Here is a 25,198-nt window from a genome sequence, read left to right on the forward strand (position 1 = left end):
GCGCCTCCCGATCTTTGACCTTCTTGCGATTAATTCAGCCTTTTCCAAATGTGTTTTTTTCAGCCTTAAAGATTGAGAAGGGTGACCCTGCTCTCTCTCTTCACAGGGATGCAATAGCAGAGATCAGAGCCATCTGTATCGAGGAGATCGGTGTGTGGATGAAGATGTACAGCGACGCTTTCCTTAATGATAGTTACCTGAAATATGTCGGTTGGACACTACACGACAGGGTGAGACACCGTCTGTTCAAACTTGAACCGATCATTTTCTCTCCAACACAGAAATCTTTTAGGATCTTCTTTTTTTTTTTTAAATCTCATAATCATCTCTCACTTTTCCAGCAAGGAGAGGTGCGTCTAAAGTGCCTGAAGGCTTTGCAGAACCTCTACACAAACCGAGAGCTGTTCCCCAAGTTAGAGCTTTTCACCAACCGCTTCAAGGTAACGATGGAATAAATGTGCATCGTGCTGCCTTTTTAAGTAACGGAGCAAAAGATGTGAACAGAGAGGAAACTGTGTGTGTTGTGTGTTTTGACAGGACCGTATAGTCTCAATGACACTAGATAAGGAGTACGACGTGGCGGTGGAGGCGATCCGACTGGTCACACTCATCCTGCAGTGAGTAACTTTGATACCTTTTTTGTTTGAAATTACAATTTGGATTTGGATTTTGGACGAATGTTCAAAAGGATATTAAGTTGTGGTATTTATTTCCCTTTAGAACCAACACTTTATATTCTGGTTATACTTGACTGACGTGACTCTATGACAGATAAGAAATACTGAGAATCCTGCTTCTAATAGCAACAAATATGGTAACAACTTCCTGGTTAAAGTCACAACCCCCCAGCATAACGCAGTGGAGAGACAGGGTTTTTTAAAAAAAAAAGTGTTTATCATGATTACGGAGTAGCCCCCCCTTCCCTTCCCTTTTTTTCCCCCCTATGTATTTCCCCTTTCTTTCTAAGTATGGTTGTTAATCATTTTTACGATTTTTATTCTGTCTATTCACATTTTTTTCTATTTTTATTTTTTTCTCAGTGGCTGTATGAGTACAGTATGTCCATGTTCAGTTGTTTGGACGAGGGGTTATGTTGTGACATGGGTGGATGTTGGACAAAAAAAATCAAAAATGATCTTCCTGTGCAGTGATTGTCTTATACATGCTTTGTCAATAACAAAAAGACCACTGAAAGAAAAGAAAAGCGTTTATCATGGAGAAAACCAGAGCAAGACTTCTTCTTGTTGTGATTTTTATCTTAATTACATTATATTTATGTTCAAAGTTAGTACTTTTGCTGATACTGAATGTGTGTAAAGGTTAATTTATTGGAAGTGAGGAACAGATCTATCCGTAGCAAAATCAAAAAAGGCTGGAAAAGAATTTGAAGCAGGTGTAATTGTATATATTATAAATCTCCTCTGTGTTTGTTGGGTTTATGTGTATGTTTATGTTACCATACATAAAAAAATCTGGTAAAACAAAAACAACAATTTGGGTCAGTAATCGCTTTTTTATTTTATTTTAATGATGAGTTGAGTTGCTGCCGTTGTGAGTAACTCATGTTGCCGATCCTGTTGCAGGGGCAGCGAGGACGCCTTGTCCAACGAGGACTGTGAGAACGTCTACCACCTGGTCTACTCGGCCCACCGGCCGGTGGCGGTCGCCGCTGGAGAGTTCCTGCACAGGAAGTGAGTAGACGTCAAGTCAACCTGATATAAAACAGAGCTCTGCTTTCAGTTTCATCTATATTTAAAAACCAGTCTCATGCTGTTGTGTTATTTGTGGTTTGATAAGAGTGTGTAAACCTTTTCTTTCTCTCTCTCAGGTTGTTCAGTCGTCACGACCCGCAGGCGGAGGAGGCGCTGGCGAAGCGCAGAGGAAGGAGCAGTCCCAACGGAAACCTCATCCGCATGCTGGTGCTCTTCTTTTTGGAGAGCGAGGTAACACTCACACACACACACACATACATTAGGTCACAGTTTACCGTTTATGGTGTTACACATGGTGCACACACACGTTACACCACACATGACAAATCCAGCCTGTTACAGACACACAGGGGTTAGTGATGTGACGTAATGTTTTATTTGTTTGCCTCTTTCCCCTTTGATAGAGTTTATTAAAAACTCTCAACACTGGTGGATTTCCATTGTTATTGATTTCACACTTTACCCCTGTTGACACTTATTGATCATCCTGCTCCTGTATTAGTGGGTGACATTTGACGCTGCCTCACATGAGAGATCAGGAGAGATGTGTGCAGCTTTAGGAAGTGGAAGATTCTCCGCCATCTCAGTCCTAGGTGGTTTGAAGTTAATGAAGAGAAAAATATCGATTTTTAACACTTTATACTGTGTCTTCTTTCTGTGTGTGTGTGTAGCTGCATGAGCACGCAGCCTACCTTGTGGACTCACTGTGGGAAAGCTCACAGGAGCTGCTGAAAGACTGGGAGTGTATGACTGAACTTCTGCTTGAAGAGCCGGTGCAAGGAGAGGAGGGTAAGAGAGACACACACATAACACAACTCCTGATGTCTTTTTTACTCTCTGAAATCGGCTTTGGGCTTCTTCACAGCAGAGATGATGCAATAAAATCTTGTTTCTTGAAACTCTCCTCTAATACCTCGCTGATTCTTACCTCTCTGTCTCTCTCTCTCTCCCTCCGTCTCTCTGCAGTGCTGTCAGACCGGCAGGAGAGTGCGCTGATAGAGCTGATGGTGTGCACCATCCGACAGGCGGCCGAGGCACACCCACCTGTCGGCCGAGGCACCGGCAAACGGGTAGGTTAACGACACACACACACACACACACACACACATGATTACAGAGGAGAGAGACAAGCTGAATGTAAACCTGCCAACAGATGCCACGAGGATAGAGCTTAATTGAGCTTGTGAGTCTGTTTGTTCAAAGGGAACAGGACGGACTGTGTTGATCCAGCTGAAGCGAAAGGCTGGGAGAGATGTGCACATCTGGTTAAGATGAGTTTAGTTCTGTCACAAACACTTGTCAAGAAAAGGCATCTTTATTTATATAGCGCATTTCATACCAGGGCAACACAATGTGCTTTACATAAAGACAAAACATTTAGAAAGAATAGCATAAAACAGCTACAACCTGTTAATTCAAGGGATCTCATAGCAGCATAGCTGTGTTAAAATATCAGATTAACCCTTCACAGTTTGAATCATAAGACCTCTGATGACCCTCCAAGTAACAACTATATATATTTCTCTATTATCCTTAGAGGTACTGATGCTGATGAGGGTCATTGTACATGAGTGGGTCTTGGTTTTGAAGATGAGAGAAACTGATTAGTTAAATGATACTATATGAGTAATACAAGCTCTTCTTATTTAAAGAAATGCTACATTTTACCTTAATTAAACAGCTTTAGAGTAATCGTGATGGTTTAATAAATGACATGTAACTTGTTGCAATGGAGAATGGAGGCTCTCTGCCTTCAACGTAGCTTCTATTGGCTGAAAACCAACTTTGCAAGATCAGCACTGCCACCTCGGTGTCCCAGTGCGACAGAAACATGCCCCTTAACTCGTAATCTCTTGTTTATGACAGATAACACTACACAAGTACTCACGTTGTAACATCATATATGATATATAACGTTATCTAGTGTTCTATTGGTTGATTTCACGCTGGCTTCGTTAATGCACACGACCAGGAGGAGGGTTAGCAAAACAGCCAAAAAGCGACCAGACTTGCATAGTTCCCCTTTAAAAGAAAATAAATAAAAACTCATTTAAAATTTTTAAAAGTGTGCCTTTTTTTGCACATTTGTATATTTTTTCTTGTATTATTTGTTCACTTTCCACTTGTGTCCATACGTCTCTGTTTGGGAGAGAGGGTTAAAGGAAAAGTCCAGTTTAAGTTTTTATATCCCAGCTTCATCTGACCTTGTCTCTTTTCTTTGTTTGTTTGTCTGTTTGTCCAGGTGCTCACGGCGAAGGAGAGGAAGACTCAGATCGACGACAAGAACAAACTGACGGAGCATTTCATCATGGCTCTGCCCATGCTGCTGTCTAAGGTACGACTCTGCCGAGCTCCAGTCTGCAGCACGCCGCCGCCGCCGCTGCGCCCACGGCCAGAAACAGGCCCTGATAGATGAGAGGGCGGGTTAATGATTGGTTAATCGAAGTAATTGATTATGTAGACATGTGTGAAGTGTTATTGATATTGATTATATGTCGCTCTGGTGTTGTCTAAAGTACTTTGAATGTAATTGACTTGTTTTACTGAGATACTGAGGGAAAGCGACAGGTGTTGATTGATGCGTCTCTGTACAGTGAGTCCTCGCTCTAACTCTCTGCCCCCCCCCCCCTCCTCATCCCCCTCCCTTTATCCTCACAGTATCAGGCCGACTCGGAGAAGGTGGCCAACCTGCTGCAGATCCCCCAGTTCTTCGACCTGGACGTGTACAGCGCCGGGCGCATGGAGAAGCACCTGGACGCGCTGCTGAAGCAGATCCGGCTGGTGGTGGAGAAGCACATCGAGACGGACGTGCTGGAGGCCTGCAGCAAGACCTACAGCATCCTCTGCTCCGAGGAGTACACCATCATGAACCGCGTGGACATCGCCCGCTCGCAGCTCATCGACGAGATGACCGACCGGTTCTCGCACTCGGTGGAGGAGCTGCTGCAGGAGGTACGAGGGCGTGGTCCGGAGGAATGGTTGTGTACTTTACGCTCTATATAAATGAGGAAACACACTTTGTGATCAATCATCAGGGTTCCCACGCTTCCTGGAAAACCTGGAAAAAGGTTGACCAATTTTCCAGTCATGGAAAACACATGGAAAATGAGCAAAAAAGTAAAATGTCCTGGAAAATTAGTATCAGCTACCAGAGCTCTGTCTGTTTGACTTTTTTGGACCCCACCAAGGATTTATTTTCCAAATAAGTGCCTCGTGAGAAAACTAGTGACTTTGAGTTAATGAGTGTTTCCAGTTTTGGACCCTGAGCATGAAGGTTTTCTCTGCTGAGTGACAGATAGAGGAGCAGCAGAGTGGTTTAAAAACAAAAACAACGTGTTTTTGTGTTGTTCTATGATACATTTGTCATCATTTTTAAGCATGTAAGACATTATTTCATAGATAAATTAAAGCCACAGACTGCACATCTTTAAATCAGACTTCTGGGGCTGAGAGAGGAGAAGAATAAACATAGAAACAAACTGGTTAAATGTGCAAAATAGGGTACAACTGTCAAAAAAAAAAACACTTCTCCAAAGCACAAATGGGGCGGGGGATGTATTAGTGTATGGCGTCGTCATAACATGTCTGTCAGACTGTAGCAGCTGAAAAAGTCCTGGAAAGTGATTTCAAGAAAAGAAAGTAGGAATACTTTATTGATAGTCTTTTACTGTTAAGGTTTAAATGGAGTTTGGAGACAAAAATCCACTTCAATGAACAACACATAGGAGTTGTGTGTGTCGCATCAAAAAAGTCCACTTACAGTATAGAAAGAAACTTTTACTTTCAGAAGCGGCGTAAGCAGGAAAGATGGAGAATTTGTCTTATTTTCATCAACTGAAACAGGCTGAGTGTCAGAGGTTTATTACAGAGTTTGTTTAGATTCTGTAAACTAACAGCTTCTTGTTGCTCCGCAGGCTGAGGAGGCTGACGACGATGACATCTACAATGTTTTATCTACTCTCAAGAGACTCACGGCCTTCCACAAGTAAGATCCTCTCTTTACTTTTTTTATTTTTTTTAATTGCTTATTGCTCTGATGAAGGTCGTCTGATACCGAAAGCTTAGCCTTTATAAAGTGAAATTGCATAGATCCAAGTGTGCGGAGATCTTTTCCTTCAGTTTGGACACTGTTGATACCTCCAGCACCTTGGCAGAGAGCCAGCCGGGTGAAGCGGCAGCCCCCTTTTTGCATATACTTTTTTTTTTTTTTACCATCAATCTGTTTCAGGATGAAAATAAAGCACTTTTTCACTTGAATTGATTTTCTGATTGTTTTCCTGATTCATCTACTGTTTAAAAAAATAATTAGTTCAGTTTAAAGATCTTCAGTTTATCATCATAAAAGCTGCAGCTCACAGAACACACTAATCGACTCTATTTCCCTCTTGTTTCCTGCCTCAGTGCCCATGACCTGACGCGGTGGGATTTATTCGGGAGCTGTTACCGGCTGCTGAAGGCGGGCATCGAGCAGGGCTCCATGCCAGAGCAGATCGCCGTCCAGGCCCTGCAGTGCTCGCACTACTCCATCCTCTGGCAGCTGGTCAAGATCACGGAGGGGGCTCCCAGCAAGGTGCCGGACTCGGCTCGCTCACAGATCTCAAAACACAGCACCGACACCAACCACACGCTCCCAGATCCCAGAGCTTTTATCTCCGGGTTGATGCTCAGAGTCGGAGGCTGTCTCCTCCGAGCGTCAGTGGGACTGAAGCTTATCAGGGTTTCTGCAGATCCCAGCGGCTTAGGTGTAAAAAAAAAAAAAAAAAATCCCCCAATCTATCTCATTGAACCTAAACACTGCTCAGAGGCTGCAGATCCCATGGCTGTGAGCTTTATATGGGTCATGGTGATCTGACTGATGCATATTGTTTGACCTCCTTCTAACTCGTCTTCACCCTGTTTCTGACTTGAATGTAAAAGCATTCAGTGTTTTTAAAAGGTGCTATTTAAATAAAGTTGTTTATATTATTTTTTGCTATAAACATCCCAGACACTTTAACCTTTAGTCCGCTGCTGGGGAGCCGTGGGCACTTTCCCACAGGGCTCTATTTTAAGTTGACAGGTGGCCTCTTTAGCTTCTTGCTCTCTGACTCTCACAAGTTTAAAGATTCCTCATGTGCATCCACTGTGACTGTCTGTCACTTCATTCAATATTAATTGAAGATGCATTTTAAGTTTATTTTCATTATGGGTCATTTCCTAAATCCTTCAGATTTAGGTCTGTAAATGCAATACAAATCAAATTTCTTATTGTGTCATGAAAAAAAGGATATGCTGCACATCTATGACGGGCTGCTTTTTGAATGTTTTTTCAAGTTATATCTATTCTTTGAGAAAATTAATGAATTGATTGACTAATTTTTTAAATTGTTGCACATTATGTATCAGATAATCAATTTAGATTAACCTTCACCTTACCAACCTACAGTGTGTATGGAACAAGCAGCAGAAATTAGTCTAAAATGCCCTGACACTCAGTAGGTGTGACATTTACTTAACTTCATTTGGCTCGTTGATGTGTCAAGAATAAGAAAAAAAAACAAGGTCATAATGAGAAGTCGATGTGTCTCCTGTGTCCTGCTGCGTCCTCTGACCTGCAGCAGCCACAAGTGCATCGATTCTCGTGCTTTAGCTGATGACACGTCAGAATCATTAAAGTTTGATCTCTTCATCGGTGCAGTTAGTCAGAGCAGACTGACGCTGATGTTTAGTTACTATTGATTCCCATTCAAGAGCTCATTATTTGTGACATGTGGCTAATGGTGTGTGTCCTGTGTGTGTGTGTGTGTGTTGTTTGCAGGATGACCTCGTGGCTCTCAGGAGAGTGGTGAAATCTTTCCTGGCTGTTTGCCAGCAGTGCCTGTCCAACGTCAACACACCGGTTAAAGAGCAGGTAACGACACACACACCTGATCAGAAACGTGTTCAAATAACAGCAGCAACAGTCAAATCAATAACATTGTGCGATGCCTTTGTTTGATGAAGCTGATTGTAGAGTTGTTGTTACACTGTTCTGTTTCTTTGGCTTTTTGCACTATGTAGGTTGTTGATTTTATGTGCACATATATTTTACCTCAGGTGGACAGTATATTTATTCCCTATGTTTTATTGTGTTTTTTTTATCTTTAGTATTTTCTGCTTTCTTAGTATATTTTATGGTTTTTATTTTACTGTACAACACTTTGGAAACCTTTGTGTTTATTTAAATTGTGCTTTATAAATAAAATGGATTGGATTGGATAAGTACAGAAAAATGTCATTTTAAAAGACTTTTTACAGTATTTTCTGTTATTTCCAATGTTACGATATTTACATAATAGATACACGTCACTGTCCTTGTCCCATCATTCTCCTCCTCACTGTTGGTGTTTTCATTTTGACATCCACACGCCAGCAACACAGAGAAATGTGGCCATATGGTTTTGGGCAGAAGTTGTGAAAATAATGATATTTTATCTAGTTAGTTTCTAGACATTAGTATACTAATGTGCACCATGCAACAGGCTTTGTGTTATTATTGGAGGTAAATCAACTAGAAATAAACATTTTCCCATGATGCCATCGGCCCTGTCCACCACTTATCTTCTCAAAACACTGAAGAGTTCTTGAAACAATGGAGTTTTATTTTGAAATCCTCCAAAACTGTATCTCAAACTCCTCGTCGTCTCCTCTCTGTGCCTCCTCCTGCTCAGGCGTTCATGCTTCTCTGTGACCTGCTGATGATCTTCAGTCACCAGCTGGTGTCCGGCGGCAGAGAAGGCCTCCAGCCGCTGGTCTTCAACCCGGACAGCACGCTGCAGAACGAGCTGCTCAACTTCGTACTGGACCACGTCTTCATCGACCAGGACGACGAGAGCCAGAGCATGGGTGAGAGAGGGAGACGATCAGCTTCATGATATTCAGAAGAATTAACTAGAACAGTGGTTCCCAAACTTTTTTGTCTTGCGTACCCCCTGAGCCTTTTTTACCCCCTCCCTCATACGTGTTGATGATTCTCCAAATGTGGTCATATAGAACGTAATACAACTGATTATGAAACGAAAATCATTTCAATTTCACTCTTCAATTTGTACAAAGACATTTTACACATATTCTCCTGCATTTTAGTTGTTCCTGGCTGTTTTGGTGTTTGTTGTGGTCAAATGTGTCTTCACAGAGTTGTAGGATGTCAATTTCAAACTCAATGCCAATACCCAGGAAAATATTGAATATGACATCATATTCAATACAGCAGCAGTGCCTCCCACTTATTATTGTTCCATTATTTTATTTTTATTACAATCAAAAGGACTTATAACAGATGTTTGTTTTTTTTTGAAAAGCTAACTAAGAGTTGTGCAATTCCAGCGTGTTGCTATTGTTTCATTACATTCATTACAATGCATCTCCTCTCCTCTGACGGGCGGGGCTCCCCCCTCCCTCCTCCCTCACAACACACACGTGCAGGCAGACAGCGGGGGAAAAGAGAGGAGACGAGAGAGAAGTGTTGTCGTTAATATCGCCGTTTTAAACTCTTAGGGCTAAATTCACACGACATGCATCTAGTTCTGTGTATAACTCTGTTACTCACTCAGGTCCAAACGCTCTGGACGCTGCCTGCTCTGCTCTCCTCTCCTCTGCTCTGCCTGTCGAGTGCGTGCATCGGGCGCTGTGGGGGCGCGCTGTTAATATCGATACTTTAGAAATCAGTCATGTATCCAGATGCGCCGTTTTGCATCGATACTTTTGACAACTATACAAAGCTGTGCTACAGGTTGTTGTCCTCTGGGGGGAACTAGTTGTGGCGCACGTACCATTTCAGTAATGGGTTTATGAAGTGACTTGGAATATCTAATTATCATCTTGGTAATAAATTAATTAATGTTTCTACGTACCCCCTGCAATGCGCTCACGTACCCCTAGGGGTACGCGTACCACACTTTGGGAACCACTGAACTAGAAGATGACTTCATTCATTCACTCTATTCCTCCTCCTCTTCGTCTTCTGCTTCATAAATTCCCTCCACTTCCGTGTGTGCGCCTGCAGAGGGAGACGAGGAGGACGAAGCCAACAAGATCGAGGCGCTCCACAAGAGGAGAAACCTGCTCGCCGCTTTCTGCAAACTCATCATCTACGACATCGTGGACATGCCCGCTGCTGCCGACATCTTCAAACACTACATGAAGGTGTGTGTTCATCTGCGCCTGAGTGCAAAACTGTTCATGATATCCATAAAAAACACAAGTCTAATGTTGTTTGAGGGACATTTCTCACCTTAAGTCCAGTTTACAGCCATTTTCTAGGGCAGAGCTGACTCACAATGGTTGTAATTGTTTTAAATGAGCAGAGAAATTAAAAATAGAACTGAGGACAAAATGGTAAAGGAGAGAATTAAACAAAAAGCAAATGAAAGGCTCAGATCTCAAAACAAGTGATCAAAGGTCAAATGCTTTTTATTGTGTTTGGAGTTTTTTTGATTGATGAAAATCTGTGCATACGACACATGAATGTTGAATGTGCTCACACTGTTTCTGTCTCCACCTCAGTATTATAACGATTATGGAGACATCATCAAGGAGACGCTAAGTAAAACCAGACAGACGGACAAGATCCAATGTGCCAAGACGCTCATCCTCAGTCTGCAGCAGGTGAGTCACATCCACGGGGTTAAAGTTACAGTAGCACTGCGCATCCACAAAGACTCAGCTGGTAACCCGTGTGTGTGTGTGTGTGTTTCAGCTGTTCAACGAGCTGCTGCAGGATCAGGGTCCAAACCTGGACCGGACGTCGTCTCACGTGAGCGGCATCAAGGAGCTGGCCCGCCGCTTCGCTCTCACCTTCGGCCTGGATCAGATCAAGACCAGAGAGGCCGTGGCCACGCTGCACAAGTAAGAACAACAACAACAACAACAACAGTGACAGCTGGAATCAGACAGGGAGGGAGTTTTAGAAATTAATACTTGAATTGAATTAGGGACAGACAAAACTTTTAGTCGAGTTTTGAGTTTAGATAAATAATGCAAATCTATCTGAAAAGTGCTACATCCTCTGTGGTACATACAGGATGCTACATGATTGAGGAGAGGGTTTATTACATGTATATTTTTAGTCTCATAGATGAACGAGTACATTTCCAACTATCATCCAGTAATTTCAGGCCAAAAAAGGAACAAGATACCATAAAAGTTACTTAAAGGGATAGTTTGGCAAATGGGCCCATTGCCATAATCCCTATAGTTTTAGCAGTAGGTTAATGACCTTTCATTGTCGGTGCAAGCTATTTTGAGAACGGCGGAGCAGAGCCGCGAGCTGCTCAGAGCTACGCTACAGAGGCTAATGGGATTTCTAGGTTTCCCTCATCAAACTCATCAAACTCCAAAACGCTCTGGTTGGAGTTGTTTTTGAGGTAAATTCATGCAAAACCGCTGATGCGCGTTCCTGTCAGGGGCAGTTTTTCGGTAAGCAGTCTCTGCATTTTCCTCGAAAAAAATAGCTTACACTGACAATTAAAGGTAACGAACCTACTCCTAAAACTATAGGGATTATGGCAATGGGCCAATTTGCCAAAATGTTGAACTATCCCTTTAAAAATTAAACAAGGATTACCGTATTTAAAAAATGAAACCATGTCTGCTGGTAATAACCAATAACTTTTATGACCTACTCTATTTTGCTCGGCTCCTTTCTTAAATTATTTTCCACTGTCTCTTCTCTCTCTCTCTCTCTCTCCTTCGTGTATCAGAGATGGGATAGAGTTTGCCTTTAAGTATCAGAATCCTCGAGGGCCAGAGTTTCCTCCCATCAACCTGGCCTTCCTGGAGGTGCTGAGCGAATTCTCCTCCAAATTAATCCGCCAGGATAAGAAGACAGTGTAAGTCGAACCATCACATCGTATTATCCACTTAAACCCTAAATCCTTTACAACCTTCTGATTAAAGGCTATTCATAAATCCGTCCCTTCGGAGTAAAGCTGTATATGATCGTTGTCTCCCTCAGCCACTCGTATCTGGAGAAGTTCATGTCGGAGTCCATGTCGGAGCGTCGGGAGGACGTGTGGCTGCCGCTCATCTCCTACAGGAACAGTCTGCTGACGGGAGGAGACGAGGACCACATGTCCGTCACGTCGGGCTCCAGCAGCAAGACCGGCTCGGTCCGCAGCAAGAAGGGCCGGCCGCCGGTACACAAGAAACGCATCGAAGGTGAGCGGAGCGGTTTCCTCCTGTTCCCGTCTGTTTGCACATCTGTACAGCTGCGTTGTGTCTCTCACTGACACTATGAACGTTGTCTGCTGTGGGTTCCTCAGAGGAGAGCAGCGTGGAGGGATCGTGGATGATGCGTAACGACACCACGCTGCAGACACCGGGGGCGCTGCAGACCCCTCAGCTCACCTCCACAGTCCTCAGAGAGAACAGACCGGCAGAACACCTGCCAGACCCCGACTCAGAACCCGGATCAGAGAACGACTTCGTACACAAGTGAGTTCATTCACACGCTGCGCACAAACACACACACAGGGTCTTAAAAAGTCTTAAAAGCATTTAATTTATGAATTTGGAAATAATACCTTTAAAAGACTTGAAAAAGTCTTGAATTTTGATATGTGGGTCTTAAAAGTTGTGCTGTATTTAACTTCTCCGTTTCGCATTTCTCGTCAAAAGTTTCCACTGTCAACCACGATTATTTTTGACCAAATAACGTAAATAAAGAGCAGCGGAACCAATAATTACGAACGCAGTGCATCCCCGGGCAAAAGGGGCGAGAGACTGGTGATTGAGAAAGGCAGATAAGATTTTATTTTTGACCAAAATGTTCTTGACTTATGGATAGTGGAATACATATTGTGCTATGGAGCTACTGTGGTATTATCATAGTGAGATTTTGATATCATGATGCCTTACGATACTACAATAAATATCATGGGCTTGTTATTGAGGTATTGTAATACTGTGAGATTTTGATATCGTTACATCCCTAGTAGAGCACAAAGAGCAGAAAAATAGTGGGATGATACAGTTAATCTACAGTAAACGCTCTGAAATTCAAGGATTTTATTTTTCTTTGCCGGTAGGGCAGTGAAATAGACAGAGAAACAGGTATACATTTTTTATGTAGAAGGTCTTAAAAACACTTGAATTTAACTTGAAGAAACCTGTAGGAACCCTGTACTCAGACCTCCTGTTTATCCAGGTACAGCTCGATAGTGTGTGTGTGTGTGTGTGTGTGTGTGTGTGTGTGTGTGTTGACCTTCTGCTGGTCTTCAGTCCTCAGATGCAGATGTCGTGGCTCGGCCAGCAGAAGATGGAGGAGGTGACCAGGAAGGACCGGACGGGCATGAACTACATCAAATCGCGCAGCAATCAGGGCGTCCGGCAGACTGTGTAAGTGACCACGCGCACAAACCGGTTGATTTATTTATTTATTTATTTATTCATTTTAATCAAAGTACCAAACTCAGACGGAGGAGTAATGATGATGAACACAATGTGCTTCAGGCGCGGGTTGATGGAGGATGACGCGGAGCCGATCTTCGAGGATGTGATGATGTCATCGCGAGGTCAGCTGGAGGACATGAACGAGGAATTTGAAGACACTATGGTGATCGACCTGGTGAGTGGCAACGCCTCCGATTGTGACTTGTTGTCACAGCAGAATTCATACACCAGGCAATACAAAGTGCTTTAAACAGGAATTGAAATCATAAACAGTAAAATGCATTTAAAAGAAAGAAGACCGTTAAAGACAAAAGCCATGTTTCCATCAGCCTGTTTAGATGTGCATCTAGAAGTATCACATCAGAAAATGATGATGGAAACGCCATAATTCTAACTAAAATCCCCTGATTCGCACAAACTAAAATACGCTCGCTAAAGCCGTGTTTTGGTTGATTGGAAAGGGATGGAAACAGTTTTGTTCGAATTAAAAGTGACATAGCGCACTTTCACCCAACCTGTGGAAAACTCAGTTCATAGTTTTCATCAAATAAAAGTCTGTACTTTTAATGGAAACACACAGGATTCAAATTTCTTTTAATGCGCATTTCCCAGTGATTTGAATTACTTTTAGATGGATGATAATAGTTAACAATTAGAAAGATTAGATTTATTAAAATGATGTATTGTAAAAGTAAAACCTGCAGCAGATACTACGTTTTCAGCCCTGATTTAAACGAAGTGTTTAAGACCATGGTGATGTATTCTCTTCTTTTAACATTGGGTTTATTTGTTTTTTTTCCCTCCACAGCCGCCATCGAGGAACAGACGTGAAAGAGCAGAATTAAGACCTGACTTCTTTGACTCCGCAGCGATGATTGAGGACGAGTCGGTGAGTAAAGCTGTCCACTGTTTTTTATTTATGTCAACAGAGTTGAAACAAGCTGTCGGTTATTAGATTAAAAAAAAAAAAAATCACTGCCTGTAGCCAGTTTTTTGTTTTGTTTTGCTTCATCTAGTCGTTACCCTGGGAACAGTGATGCAGACATTTTTTACATTTCTGATTGATTATTAAAGGAATAGTTCACCAAAAAATGAAATTCAGCCATTATTGACTCACCCTCATGCTGATGAATACTCAGGAATAGTTTTTTATTCCTCAGAGTGCATCTGGAGACCCGGGAGGGGGGTTCGTAGTCCAACGAAAACTTTATGAGAGTCAATAGCACCCGACACAAAAACGTCCATAAAACTACACAAAAACCTTTTAATATTCCTCCATACTGCTCGTCCACTGCAATCCAAGTGTCCTGAAGGGATATATTATTATTCATCTTTATTTCAGACACAACAAGCGGTCCATATCAACAACAACAGACATGTTAAAACAGATTTAAGAAGAAGAGAGAGAAAAAGACATACACAGTTTACTCGAAACGACGTCATTTGCCCCAGGCAAATTCAATACAGGACTGTTTAGGCTGTAAAAATGTCCTAAATCCTAAATGTCCTTCAGGACACTTGGATTGCAGCGGACGAGCAGTGTGGAGGAATATTACAAGGTTCTTGTGTAGTTTTATGGACGTTTTTGTGTCGGGCGCTATTGACTATTGAAGTTTTCGTTGGGCTACGAACCGGCCTCCCGAATTTCATTTTTTGGTGAACCTGGTGAAAATAACCTGCAGATGAATCTATAATTGTTAGTTGCAGTCATGTGGGTCGTAGCTAGTCTCACATTACTGAGAGGAATGATTCTTGATTTTCACGTCACATTTTAAAGCTGTTATGGGTAGAATTGACATTTTTTGACTCAAGACGCTGACAGACCGCCATGTTCCTCTGCTGCTTCCTCCTCCTCTGACGTTGTTTTTGTGTCGTTGCTGCAGGGATTCAGCATGCCCATGTTCTGATCTGGAGAGAAGCAAAAAGATCCTGAGCCCAGGATCCACATCAGGAGTAAAAACAAATGAGAGGGAGGGGGGGCGGTCTCACCCAGATCAGCTGCCAATCAAACTCTTATGAAGAAGAAGAAGAAGAAGAAAAACATTGTTGAAGTACTTTTCTCTTTCTGTAAGACGTAATGGAAGGATGTTTTGTCACGTGGCTCCACTGACGGTCGGCTGGATCTCACCCTGGAAGCATTAGGCGAGGATCTGCTCTGTTTTGTTTGTTTTTATCATCAGACGGGGACCGGAGCGATCCAGAACCCGGTCCAGATTATTCAAGAGCTTTTCATCCTGCTCCTTACTCTTCCTCCTGTTCCTCCTGTTCCTCCTGTTCCTCCTCCTCCTCCTCCTCCAGCCTCTGTTGGTTTAAGCTCTTCTTCTTAGCGGTAGCTCTGATCCGGCAGCTCCGGGCCGACCGACGAGCACCCACCCGCGGTTTTTAACGGTTTCCCCCCTGTTACACAGATGTACAGTTGTTTGGTTCCGCTCGCGATCAGCAGCACAGAGCAATGTTACACTCTGTACAGACCCCCAATCCCCCTCCTCGACCCCTGCCCTCGTTTTGGTGTCGCACTTCGATCCGTCTGGTTGAATCCAAACGTAGAGCGGATCTCAGTAACTAAATGTTCTATATCTTTGCTCTTAACGACCACCCACCGACCCCCCCACTCTCTATCTCTATCTGTTCGCCATCTGAGTCCATGTTCGTGGTGGTGCTGGTGTGTGATAATGTGTGTCTGGTGTTGGTGGTGCACTGCAAAAACTCAAAATCTTACCAAGAATATTTGTCTTATTTCTAGTCAAAATGTCATTTCTAGTCAAAACAAATCTCATTATAGTAAAAATAAGACTCGTCACATAAAAAGTCGCTTGTTTTTAGACACTTTTTACTTGTTTCAAGCATATTTTCACTTGAAATAAGTAAAAAAAAATCTGATAGTGGAGCAAGTTTTTCTTTCTTATTACAAGCACAAAAAAGTTGCTTTCACTGGCAGATTTTTCTACTCATTTCAGATGAAAATTAGTTTGAAACAAGTGAAAATGATCTAAAAACAAGTACATTTTTAGGTGATGAGTCTTATTTTAAGTGGAAAGAGATTAGTTTTGACTAGAAATGAGACATTTTGACAAGAAATAAGACAAATATTCTTGGAAAGATTTTGAGTTTTTGCAGTGCGGTGGTGTTGGTGGTGGTGGTGGCGATGATGATGATGGTTGAGTAGTCGCAACATGCACGCAGAGGTCAACAGCTGCAGGGCCGACCCCCTCCTCTTCCTCTTCCTCCTCCTCCTCCTCCTCCTCCTCCTCCTCCTCCTCCGACCCCCTCCAGGAGGACGTGGTGTAACTGTCTTGTGAGTGATGTCAAAGCAAAAAGCGAGTGTTTGGTCGTTTTGACGGTGACGTGGCGCCCTTTACCGCCCCTCAGACAGATTAGCCCCACCCTCTCAGATCTTCTCACACACACACATACACACATGCAAACACACACACACACACACACACCCTGAATAATGGCTTTTTGAAGTAAAAAAAAAAAAAGTTTTAAAAAAAGACAATAAACATATTTTGAATTCAGTAGCTTTAGTACTAAAGTTTTAAATCAAGTGTGTTTTTGTTTTTGTCTGATGTTTGTACAGCTTTTTCTTGAATATGTATCTCGTTCGTTGCCAAATTGTGGCCTACATACTTACAATATATTCCAGCCCCCCTCCCCCTTTCTTTCCCCCCCTCCTACACCTCTACCTGTAACTCATATCTAGCGGTTACCAAGCTCAGATTGTTGCTGTGGGACACCAGCTTTTGAAGCGCTGTATGGTCTGATTGTAATCGTTTCACAGTTCAGTATTACAGCAGATTTATTATTTTTTTTTGCTCATGTTACAGATCAAAATCAAAAAGTTACTTAGGTTTTCTGCAAAAACAGTGTTAAACTGATCCAGAGTTGAAGATTTGTTGTTACCATTGTTCATATCCAGTGCAGTGATGGATCTTTTATGTCTGACAGATTTGTTTGAATGTGTTTTGAATGTGTCCAGCCATATCTTTTATTCACCCTCTGTTGGTTAATCAGTCTTTTACTTTCTCCTCATTGGCTGGCTCAGCGGTCCTCCTGTAAATATCAGAGACAATTGGATCTTCTCTGCAGTGCAGTTGACATCAGTTGCCCTAAAATGCTCTAAAAGCCAGTTATTTTGTTTGTTTCTTTTGTTTTTTTTCTGTGAACCTAAATTCTTTTTAATAAAATAAAATCTGTAATCGATTTATGGACCAGTGTTTGTGTCTGCCTTTTGTCTCAGCATTTCATTTTCCACTTGTTTTTGAGCTAAGGTAACGGTTGCAGAACTTGCAGTAAGCTTACGTTAGCATTGGTTGTAGCTTCATATTTACCACATATTCATGCCATTTTTACTCTATTTTTGGCTTTAACCTTTTGTATCATACTTTCATATTTACAAACTTTAAGTTTATTGGGTAATTTCAGGTATATTTCTAGTTTTTATGCAAAGCTGACAGTTAACCTACAGTAGTTTTAGCTTTATCTGTAGCTTCAAATGTTACAGTTTACAAATATGATATATACATTTTCTGTTTTGTCATTTTTCAACTTTGCTTATTTCTATGGTTCTCTATATTTACATACTTTTGTTGTTTTGAAAATGTGCCTAAAAATAACTTATATAATATCTATGCAAAGCTGCAACAATTGCAGTTAACCCACCTCAGTTTTAGTATTTACTTTAGTTTAGTATATGGCTATATATTCAGATCGATATAACTCACAATTTTTTGTCATTTTCACACTGACCCTTTTGTATTCTCTATATTTACATACTTTTAATTTATTGGCTTTTTTTTTTTTTTTTAGCTTTTTAGCTTACATTAGTTGTAGCATTACCTGTAGCTTGTTATAAGACACTTATTTGTCTCTCTGCAGTTATTTATTTTTTTAACCACCAGTCCAGAGTTTTGCAAATTATTTAGCTGTGGCACTTGAATATTATGAATACTACTACTTATGAATATTCATACAAATTGGACAAAACAGCCATCCACTTACTCCAAATCATCTCTTTTTATTCAGATCAACTAATTTAAATTTGTCCAAAAAAGAAAGAAAGAAAAAAACACAAAGGTGACAATGTCCCACTGTATTGGTAAAAGTAAATAAAACACACATGGTTGAGTCCTTGATTTATTTTACAGATGGCAGAGCAGAGCTCATGAGAGAGAGAAGGCACAGTTCCAGGTTGTGAAAATGACTTTTCTTTTCTTGACCTTAACGGAGGATGTCAAACACAGGGAGGACGTCTGAAAGTGAAAACTACTGTACCACCTAGAGGAGCTTAATACAAATACATCAGCAGGGCACATGAGGACACACCACCTTCTGTTTGCAGTTTGATGTTGATAGTTGCCTGTGGTTTTTCACATGCATATTATTATTGCCTGTCCCATCAGATACAACCTTGTTTACCAACAATAGTGACCAATATGGCCACTAATGAGACTACAATCATGTTAAACGAGTGATCTTTCCATTCAGATACTGTAAAATGCATTATGCTTTTCTCAATAACATCTTGCATATCAGTGGTAAAGATGTTAAAGTAATAATAATAACACACACGTCCCGATTTTGTTTACAGAGCTCCGACATTTCCCAAAAATATTCCCCCACAGTTTGAGGTTGAGTTTACAGTTCAAAAAATAAGCAATGAGCCGAGAGGAAATCTGGAGCTGCTAAACAAAATCAAGGCGTGTAGCTCCATGTGTCGCTTTGAGTGGAGTGGTAAATGAGTTTTTAAACAACAACAGCAAGGAGAAACTGTGAAATGAAACATGACAACTAACATATGCAGTGCAGGCAACCGGTTGTCATCACATCAAGTTACCACTGCAGCTGATTTGAATACTAGTAAAATCCCACAGTCAAGTGCCATTAGGTAGTGTTAATGTGGAAAACGGTCCGGGCGGGAATCACAGAGGAATGTTGGCGTGTTTCTTCCAGGGGTTGACTTGTTTCTTGCTGGCCAGCACTTCCAGATCTCTGCAGATCTTCTTGCGAGTGGTGGAAGGCTCAATGATGTCATCCACGAAACCTAAAACAAAGATTAAGGAGAGTGAGTGAGAGAGAGAGAAAGAGAGAGAGAGAGAAAGAAGTGAGTCATGGATTATATTTGTTTTCTCAACAGCAGGTGTTTTGGGAAACTGACCTCTCACAGCAGCTGGGAAGGGGTTGGCAAACTTCTCGACATATTCAGCCTCGGCCTCGGCCTGGTTCTCCTTCCCTCTGAAGATAATCTGAACGGCACCCTGAGGGGAAAATTAAAAAAAAAAAAAACAAGATAAAGGAACAGTACATGAGGGGGAGCAGAGATACAGTGAAACAGAAAGGAGTGGGTGTTTGTACCTTAGCACCCATGACGGCGACCTCAGCCGTGGGCCAGGCGTAGTTCACGTCTCCTCTCAGGTGTTTGGAGCTCATCACATCGTAGGCTCCTCCGTACGCCTGTGACATGCACACAAACACACAGTCACATCACTGTGAATAATACTATGAGTTTTTCTTCCTGTTTTTGAAATACAGTGGGGAAAATAAGTATTTGATTCCCTGCTGATCTTTGCCCTAAATTCACTTGATCAAATAACCTTTATATGATGATACACTGCCTGTCCAAAAACAGAAAAAGTCACCACTTGGATTTAACTAAGCTAATAGGTCAGAGCCTCCCATTGGATAATAACTGCATGGATGATTATGTTTCAGCTGGCAACAAGTTATTTAACCCTAACTGATGCAGTCTCATTTCTTAATCAACCATGTTTGAAGACACATCCTGTGGTCGTGGAAAAGATGTTAATCTGTTTCAGAAGGGTCAAATTATTGGCATCAAGCAAATAAAACATCTAAGGAGATTGATGAAACTACTAAAATTGGGTTAAGAACTGTCCAACGCATTATTAAAGACTGAAAGGAGAGTGGGGAAACATCATTTTTCAAGAAGAAATGTGGTCCAATGTGACCACAGAGTCCAGACCTGAACCCCCCTGAGAATATCTGAAAGATTAATTCAACTTTGGACAGAAATAAATGTTGTGACATTGCAGAAGCTTATCGAAATGATGCCACAGCAAATGCGTGCCGAAATCAAAGCTAAAGGCGATGCAACAAAATATTATAAATACCATTTCTTTGTGGGGGAGCAAACTTACAAAATCAGCAGGGGATCAAATACTTATTTTCCCCTCTGTACATACTTTATACTTGACAACATGAAAAAAGAAATCAATTGCCTTACTCAAATTGAAAAGATGAAAATACTGTGTTAGGCAGCATCTCTCCAGAAAATGTCAAGTAGATATTATAATGCTCCTCTTAATTCAGTCTCAATACTTAAGCAGCTGCTTCACAGTAAAAATCCTCCTGATGGCCTTTACTGTGAAGAGCCTGGAGGACATGTTCAGTTTCAGTCACTTTTAGCCACTTAGCTTGGATTAGCTTCCAACATGAGGTTTTAATTAAGAGTAGAAGTTGGCCTGAATCTACCCATGAAATATTTTTGCCACATTTTGGTTGCTGGATCAGTTTTTATTGAACAATCCAAACCTCAAAACTTGAGCTGTGGAAAACCATTAACTCTTAAATTCTCCTCTAATCCCCCCATAACATCCTTTCATATGATAATGAAGTGATTTTCCCACATCTGTTTTTTATCCATTTGTTTACACACACCTTTCTGGTAATGATGGTTATTTTTGGGACCGTGGCCTCTGCAAAAGCGTACAGCAGTTTGGCTCCATGTCTGATGATGCCTCCGTACTCCTGAGCGGTGCCTGTGGACCAGGACATGAGTGAACCACAGGATGTGACAGTATGTTTCAGTAATGTAACACAGTCCATACAGTATTATATAATGTATATTTTTGTGCAGGTGGATAGTTTAGATCTAGATATAAACATTTGGTTAATTATTTCATTCATGACAGCACAGAGACTCCCCCAGAGAAATTAGAGGTTGATATCCTCACGTGACATGAGATGTTAACTGGAGCATGCTTGATAACTGGGTTACTCCGTGCGTTTGAATGCAGCTATTGTATTGTGGGATGTTGGGGAATACCTGGCAGGAAGCCTGGCACGTCCACAAACGTGATGATGGGAATGTTGAAGGCATCACAGAAGCGAACGAAGCGGGCTCCCTTCACCGAGGAGTTGATGTCCAAACAACCTGATGCAGAAATTACATAACATCAAAAAAAAAAAAAAGACCATAACACATTTTTAAATCATCTAGAAACAACTTTCCTGTCTGTCCCTCTTGCTTTCACTGTTCAGTGTTCTTTACTCACCAGAAGCCACTTTGGGCTGGTTACCCACGATGCCCACAGTGCGTCCATTCATGCGGGCGAATCCCACCACAATGTTCTTGGCGTAGTTGGGCATGATCTCGAAGAAGTCCCTCTCATCCACTATCTGAACACAACACATACATGAGAGGAAACTTACGTGCAGACAGAGTGTGTGTGTGTGTGTGTGTGTGTGTGTGTGTGTGTGTGTGTGTACACATACCGTTTGAATGATGTCCAACATGTCGTAGGCTTTGGTCGTCTCAAACGGGACGATGGTGTCCAATGCAGGTACCAGACGATCGCTGAAGAGCAGAAAGAGATACTAGACATGAGTGGAAAGTGGTAGGAGATATTCTCTACTAAAGAAATATGATTGGTTGCTTTGTGAGGCAGGGGCAACAGATGATTGGTTACCTGGGGTCGTGGCATTCCCTGACAGGCGCGGGATCCTTATTGCTGAGCGGCAGGAAGTTGAAGAACTCTCTCATGTTGAGCAGCGCCTCCACGTCATTCTCAAACGCATGATGAGCCACACCTGACAACAAGACATGAAATGATTTTAATATGGAATTGGATGCATTTTAAACGTCTTTCAACTGAGGAGGAGATTTACATGTTAATATGAGACTACACACCAAAAATTTCAAAGTTCGATACTTTTTCCAGACCCTAATTTCCAGACTTCTCGGTGAAAAAAAAAAAAAATCTAATAATTTGTGACATTTGAGTAAATAGATGCGTATAATGTAAATAAATTATGCAATTAATCATTTGTTTTCATTATTCTGAATTTGTATGCCATTATGTCACCAAATAATTTCCAGGAGATTGTAGCTAATAGCGCATACAAAATAATGAACCCAGATAACTTCACATAAGACCAAACCCCGATAAGTATTAAGATAAATATATTTCCATACAATAGTTTCCATTTTCCATACTTTTCCAGACCTGGAAATGTATAAAATCAAATTCCATAGTTTTCCATACTTGTGTAGGAACCCTGTACTGGGATGTAGGTGTGCCAGGGGCAAAACACTGATTCTGGATGTGAAGATGATTCATTTAAAAAAAAACTTGGCTCTTTAACAACTAAAGATAGAAAAATCAGGGGCAATAATATGTCCTTAATATGTAAACTAACCCGACACGCTGGTGTGCGTTTTGGCTCCGCCCAGCTCCTCTTGGGTCACGTCTTCATTGGTGACAGACTTCACAACATCAGGTCCTGTGATGAACAGGTATGATGTGTCCTATAACCACAAACAAACACATACACACTTCAGCAGCAATTTTGGAAATACTGGCACATTCTTTTTGCTATGTAAAATAAAAAGAAACGTTGTTCATGAACAGTTCTGGCTTAGTGTGTGTCTGGTGTATTAATGTGGGTCCTTCATACCTTCACCATGAAGGTGAAATCTGTCAGCGCGGGAGAGTAGACGGCCCCTCCTGCACAGGGACCCATGATGAGGGAGATCTGAGGGACGACACCTGAAGCCAACACGTTCCTCTGGAAAAGGGAAAATGTTTTCAATCATAGGGCCAAAAGAAAATCCCCCCAAAAAATGTAATGTCAAAAAAAAGTTTGATATTAAAATTCAGAAAATGTGCAAAGATGACCATACCAAGAAAATATCTGCATATCCAGCCAGAGACTCCACTCCCTCCTGGATACGAGCTCCTCCAGAGTCGTTCAGACCGATGACTGGGGCACCAACCGTCATGGCCTGATCCATGATCTGATTGGAGAACATTTGACAAGTCTTAGATCAATCAATCACAAAAAAGCTTGGACATAACACAGATATATAGATGAACAAACATGAGATGCTCAGGTAGGTTCCTCATAGTTTGACTGACATACCTTACAGATCTTCTGTGCATGAGCTCCAGACAGACTGCCACCAAACACTGTAAAGTCCTGCGGTGAACAGAAAAGAACAAGACAGAGGGAAGAGAGGTATTACAGAAATGAAACAGAGCTGCACCGCATTTCAACAATTCAGGATGTCTTACACTACAATGATGTATTATATTTCTGCTCTACCTGACTGAATACATAGACCAGTCGGCCATTGATCCTGCCTCGGCCTGTCACGACGCTGTCACCCGGGAACTAAGACAAAGTCAGAGAAAGAGATGCTGACGATAAAATCACAAACCCCACGAGGAAGAACTGTTGAAAACTTTAACTTGACACAAAACAAGATTAGACCTGTCACCTTGTTTCTATCCTGCTCCATGCCAAAGTCAGAGCAGCGATGCTCCACAAACATGTCGGTCTCCACAAAGGAGTCAGCGTCCAGGAGCAGCTCCACTCGCTCCCTGGCTGTCAGCTTACCCTGCAACACAAACACCTGGTTAATACGCATGTAAAGAACATATCCGGTGGTGACACATTATCAAATGTGTCTGTGCTGCGCTAAGCACTATGGTTATTGTTGCAAATCATTTAATAAGTAAGTATTGTCCCGAAATGGGCAGAGAGTGTTACAGCATAGTGCTTGACAATTAAAGGACAAGTAGAAGTAGAATAGAGACAACAGCACTACTGTACAATGATAACAGGCAGAACAACAAAGCCTTAACAAATCTATAAAATCTATATAAGACAAAGACAATGTAAAAACACTCTTGTGGCAACAGTTCTGCCATCTCCACAGATAAAAAGAACAATGAATCAAAATTTAAAAAAGAAAATACATGAACATAGTGAATAAATAAATACATGAGTAATAGAGCTGCTTTATTACAATCTTTAGGTATCCCATACTTTCTCTACATATAATCAGTCAATTAAAAAATCATTTTCAAATGTTTTATTAAGCATCAACATGGAAACTATGGAAATATGATCTGTGACATGTTTAGCTGCAACTCTAACCTGAATATGCAGAGGATTAGTAACTTGCCCAAGGGCACTGAGTTGGATGTTGCGGAAAGTACTGTATGTCCTGTACCACATGAGAAAAGTTAGTTCATTATTATCACTAAAGAGGGTAAAGGGGGCAAAGTAAACACTTCTGCAGGAGCAACTGACTTTAAGCCTTTGACCCGGCCGGGCATTTGACCCACCAACCCCTCCGGGAGTCAGTGCATCAAAGCAAATAAGACAATGAGAAAATTCTGCACATAGACTCACGATAATGCAAGTTAATGTAAACATGTTAAGTCGATGTTAGGTAACTTTATTTACCCTTTTGTGTTGTGCATCTATTCTCTGCTGACCTCCCCCGACCAGCGCCGCACTCCGTTTCTTCTCAATCCTCTCCTTAACGGACAGGTGGCCGACCGAGTACCACCGACAGGCCCGGTGCAGGTCCGTCTGCGGCACCGAAGCAGCGACTGCGCCATGTTTCACCTGAGCCAAACTCCTGAAAGACGTCCTCAAACCGTTCAACAGTCCGCAGCTGCTTCGAGCCACAGTAAAGGCCGCCATCATGGCTGCGCGTGCTCTCGGATGACAGCGGCCGGTGGGGAGTGAAGGACAGAGATTTGAGCCAATAGCGAAAGGGGGGCGAGCTCTCACAGCCAATCAGAATGCATGAATTGTATTTTGTTGTTGAGGGGCGGGACCCGGATGGGATAAGGCTTTCCTGTAGTCCACAGGGACCGAGAGGCTGAAAGTCAAGGTATTGGGTTATTTTTTGCCCCGAATTTCTCTTGTCAGACACATTTTTCTCTCATCTTGGAGTCGATTTCGCTGCTTTTAAGTGCTCATCCTCTAACGTTACTCTATCTGTATATGATGTTCAAGGAAATGCGAGCATAAACATTACT

At 41.8% G+C, this 25,198-nt stretch overlaps 2 protein-coding genes across 2 annotated transcripts in view; one reads left to right on the plus strand and one right to left on the minus strand.

Moving 5' to 3' along the window:
• Positions 1-15,135, plus strand: part of stag1a (STAG1 cohesin complex component a) — a 53,905-nt gene extending 38,770 nt beyond the window's left edge. The window contains exons 10-32 of the mRNA XM_085766675.1: positions 107-230; positions 342-440; positions 538-617; positions 1,584-1,691; positions 1,829-1,943; positions 2,384-2,501; positions 2,679-2,782; positions 3,955-4,047; positions 4,371-4,664; positions 5,627-5,697; positions 6,114-6,282; positions 7,510-7,602; positions 8,402-8,576; positions 9,736-9,875; positions 10,236-10,337; positions 10,429-10,577; positions 11,432-11,560; positions 11,686-11,888; positions 11,993-12,164; positions 12,951-13,067; positions 13,182-13,296; positions 13,930-14,010; positions 15,005-15,135. Coding sequence (XP_085622801.1) covers positions 107-230; positions 342-440; positions 538-617; positions 1,584-1,691; positions 1,829-1,943; positions 2,384-2,501; positions 2,679-2,782; positions 3,955-4,047; positions 4,371-4,664; positions 5,627-5,697; positions 6,114-6,282; positions 7,510-7,602; positions 8,402-8,576; positions 9,736-9,875; positions 10,236-10,337; positions 10,429-10,577; positions 11,432-11,560; positions 11,686-11,888; positions 11,993-12,164; positions 12,951-13,067; positions 13,182-13,296; positions 13,930-14,010; positions 15,005-15,028 — 2,875 coding nt within the window. The 3' untranslated portion in view covers positions 15,029-15,135. The remainder of the gene's footprint in view (positions 1-106; positions 231-341; positions 441-537; positions 618-1,583; positions 1,692-1,828; positions 1,944-2,383; positions 2,502-2,678; positions 2,783-3,954; positions 4,048-4,370; positions 4,665-5,626; positions 5,698-6,113; positions 6,283-7,509; positions 7,603-8,401; positions 8,577-9,735; positions 9,876-10,235; positions 10,338-10,428; positions 10,578-11,431; positions 11,561-11,685; positions 11,889-11,992; positions 12,165-12,950; positions 13,068-13,181; positions 13,297-13,929; positions 14,011-15,004) is intronic.
• Positions 15,136-18,244: 3,109 nt separating this feature from the next.
• On the minus strand, positions 18,245-24,883 carry pccb (propionyl-CoA carboxylase subunit beta). Its single transcript, XM_085768511.1, has 15 exons — positions 24,615-24,883; positions 23,641-23,760; positions 23,466-23,534; positions 23,283-23,339; positions 23,044-23,157; positions 22,818-22,928; positions 22,560-22,668; positions 21,830-21,950; positions 21,636-21,717; positions 21,416-21,539; positions 21,187-21,294; positions 20,799-20,899; positions 19,476-19,574; positions 19,279-19,378; positions 18,245-19,164 (listed from the first exon to the last, which is right to left on the minus strand). The coding sequence occupies exons 1-15, from the start codon at positions 24,858-24,860 to the stop codon at positions 19,043-19,045; spliced, it is 1,683 nt and encodes a 560-aa protein (XP_085624637.1). The 5' UTR covers positions 24,861-24,883; the 3' UTR covers positions 18,245-19,042.
• Between the last annotated feature and the right edge of the window lie 315 nt (positions 24,884-25,198).

This window comes from Trachurus japonicus, chromosome 22 (assembly GCF_045865225.1).
Source record: "Trachurus japonicus isolate A0001 chromosome 22, Traja_1.0".
NCBI classification, from domain to species: Eukaryota; Metazoa; Chordata; class Actinopteri; order Carangiformes; family Carangidae; genus Trachurus; species Trachurus japonicus.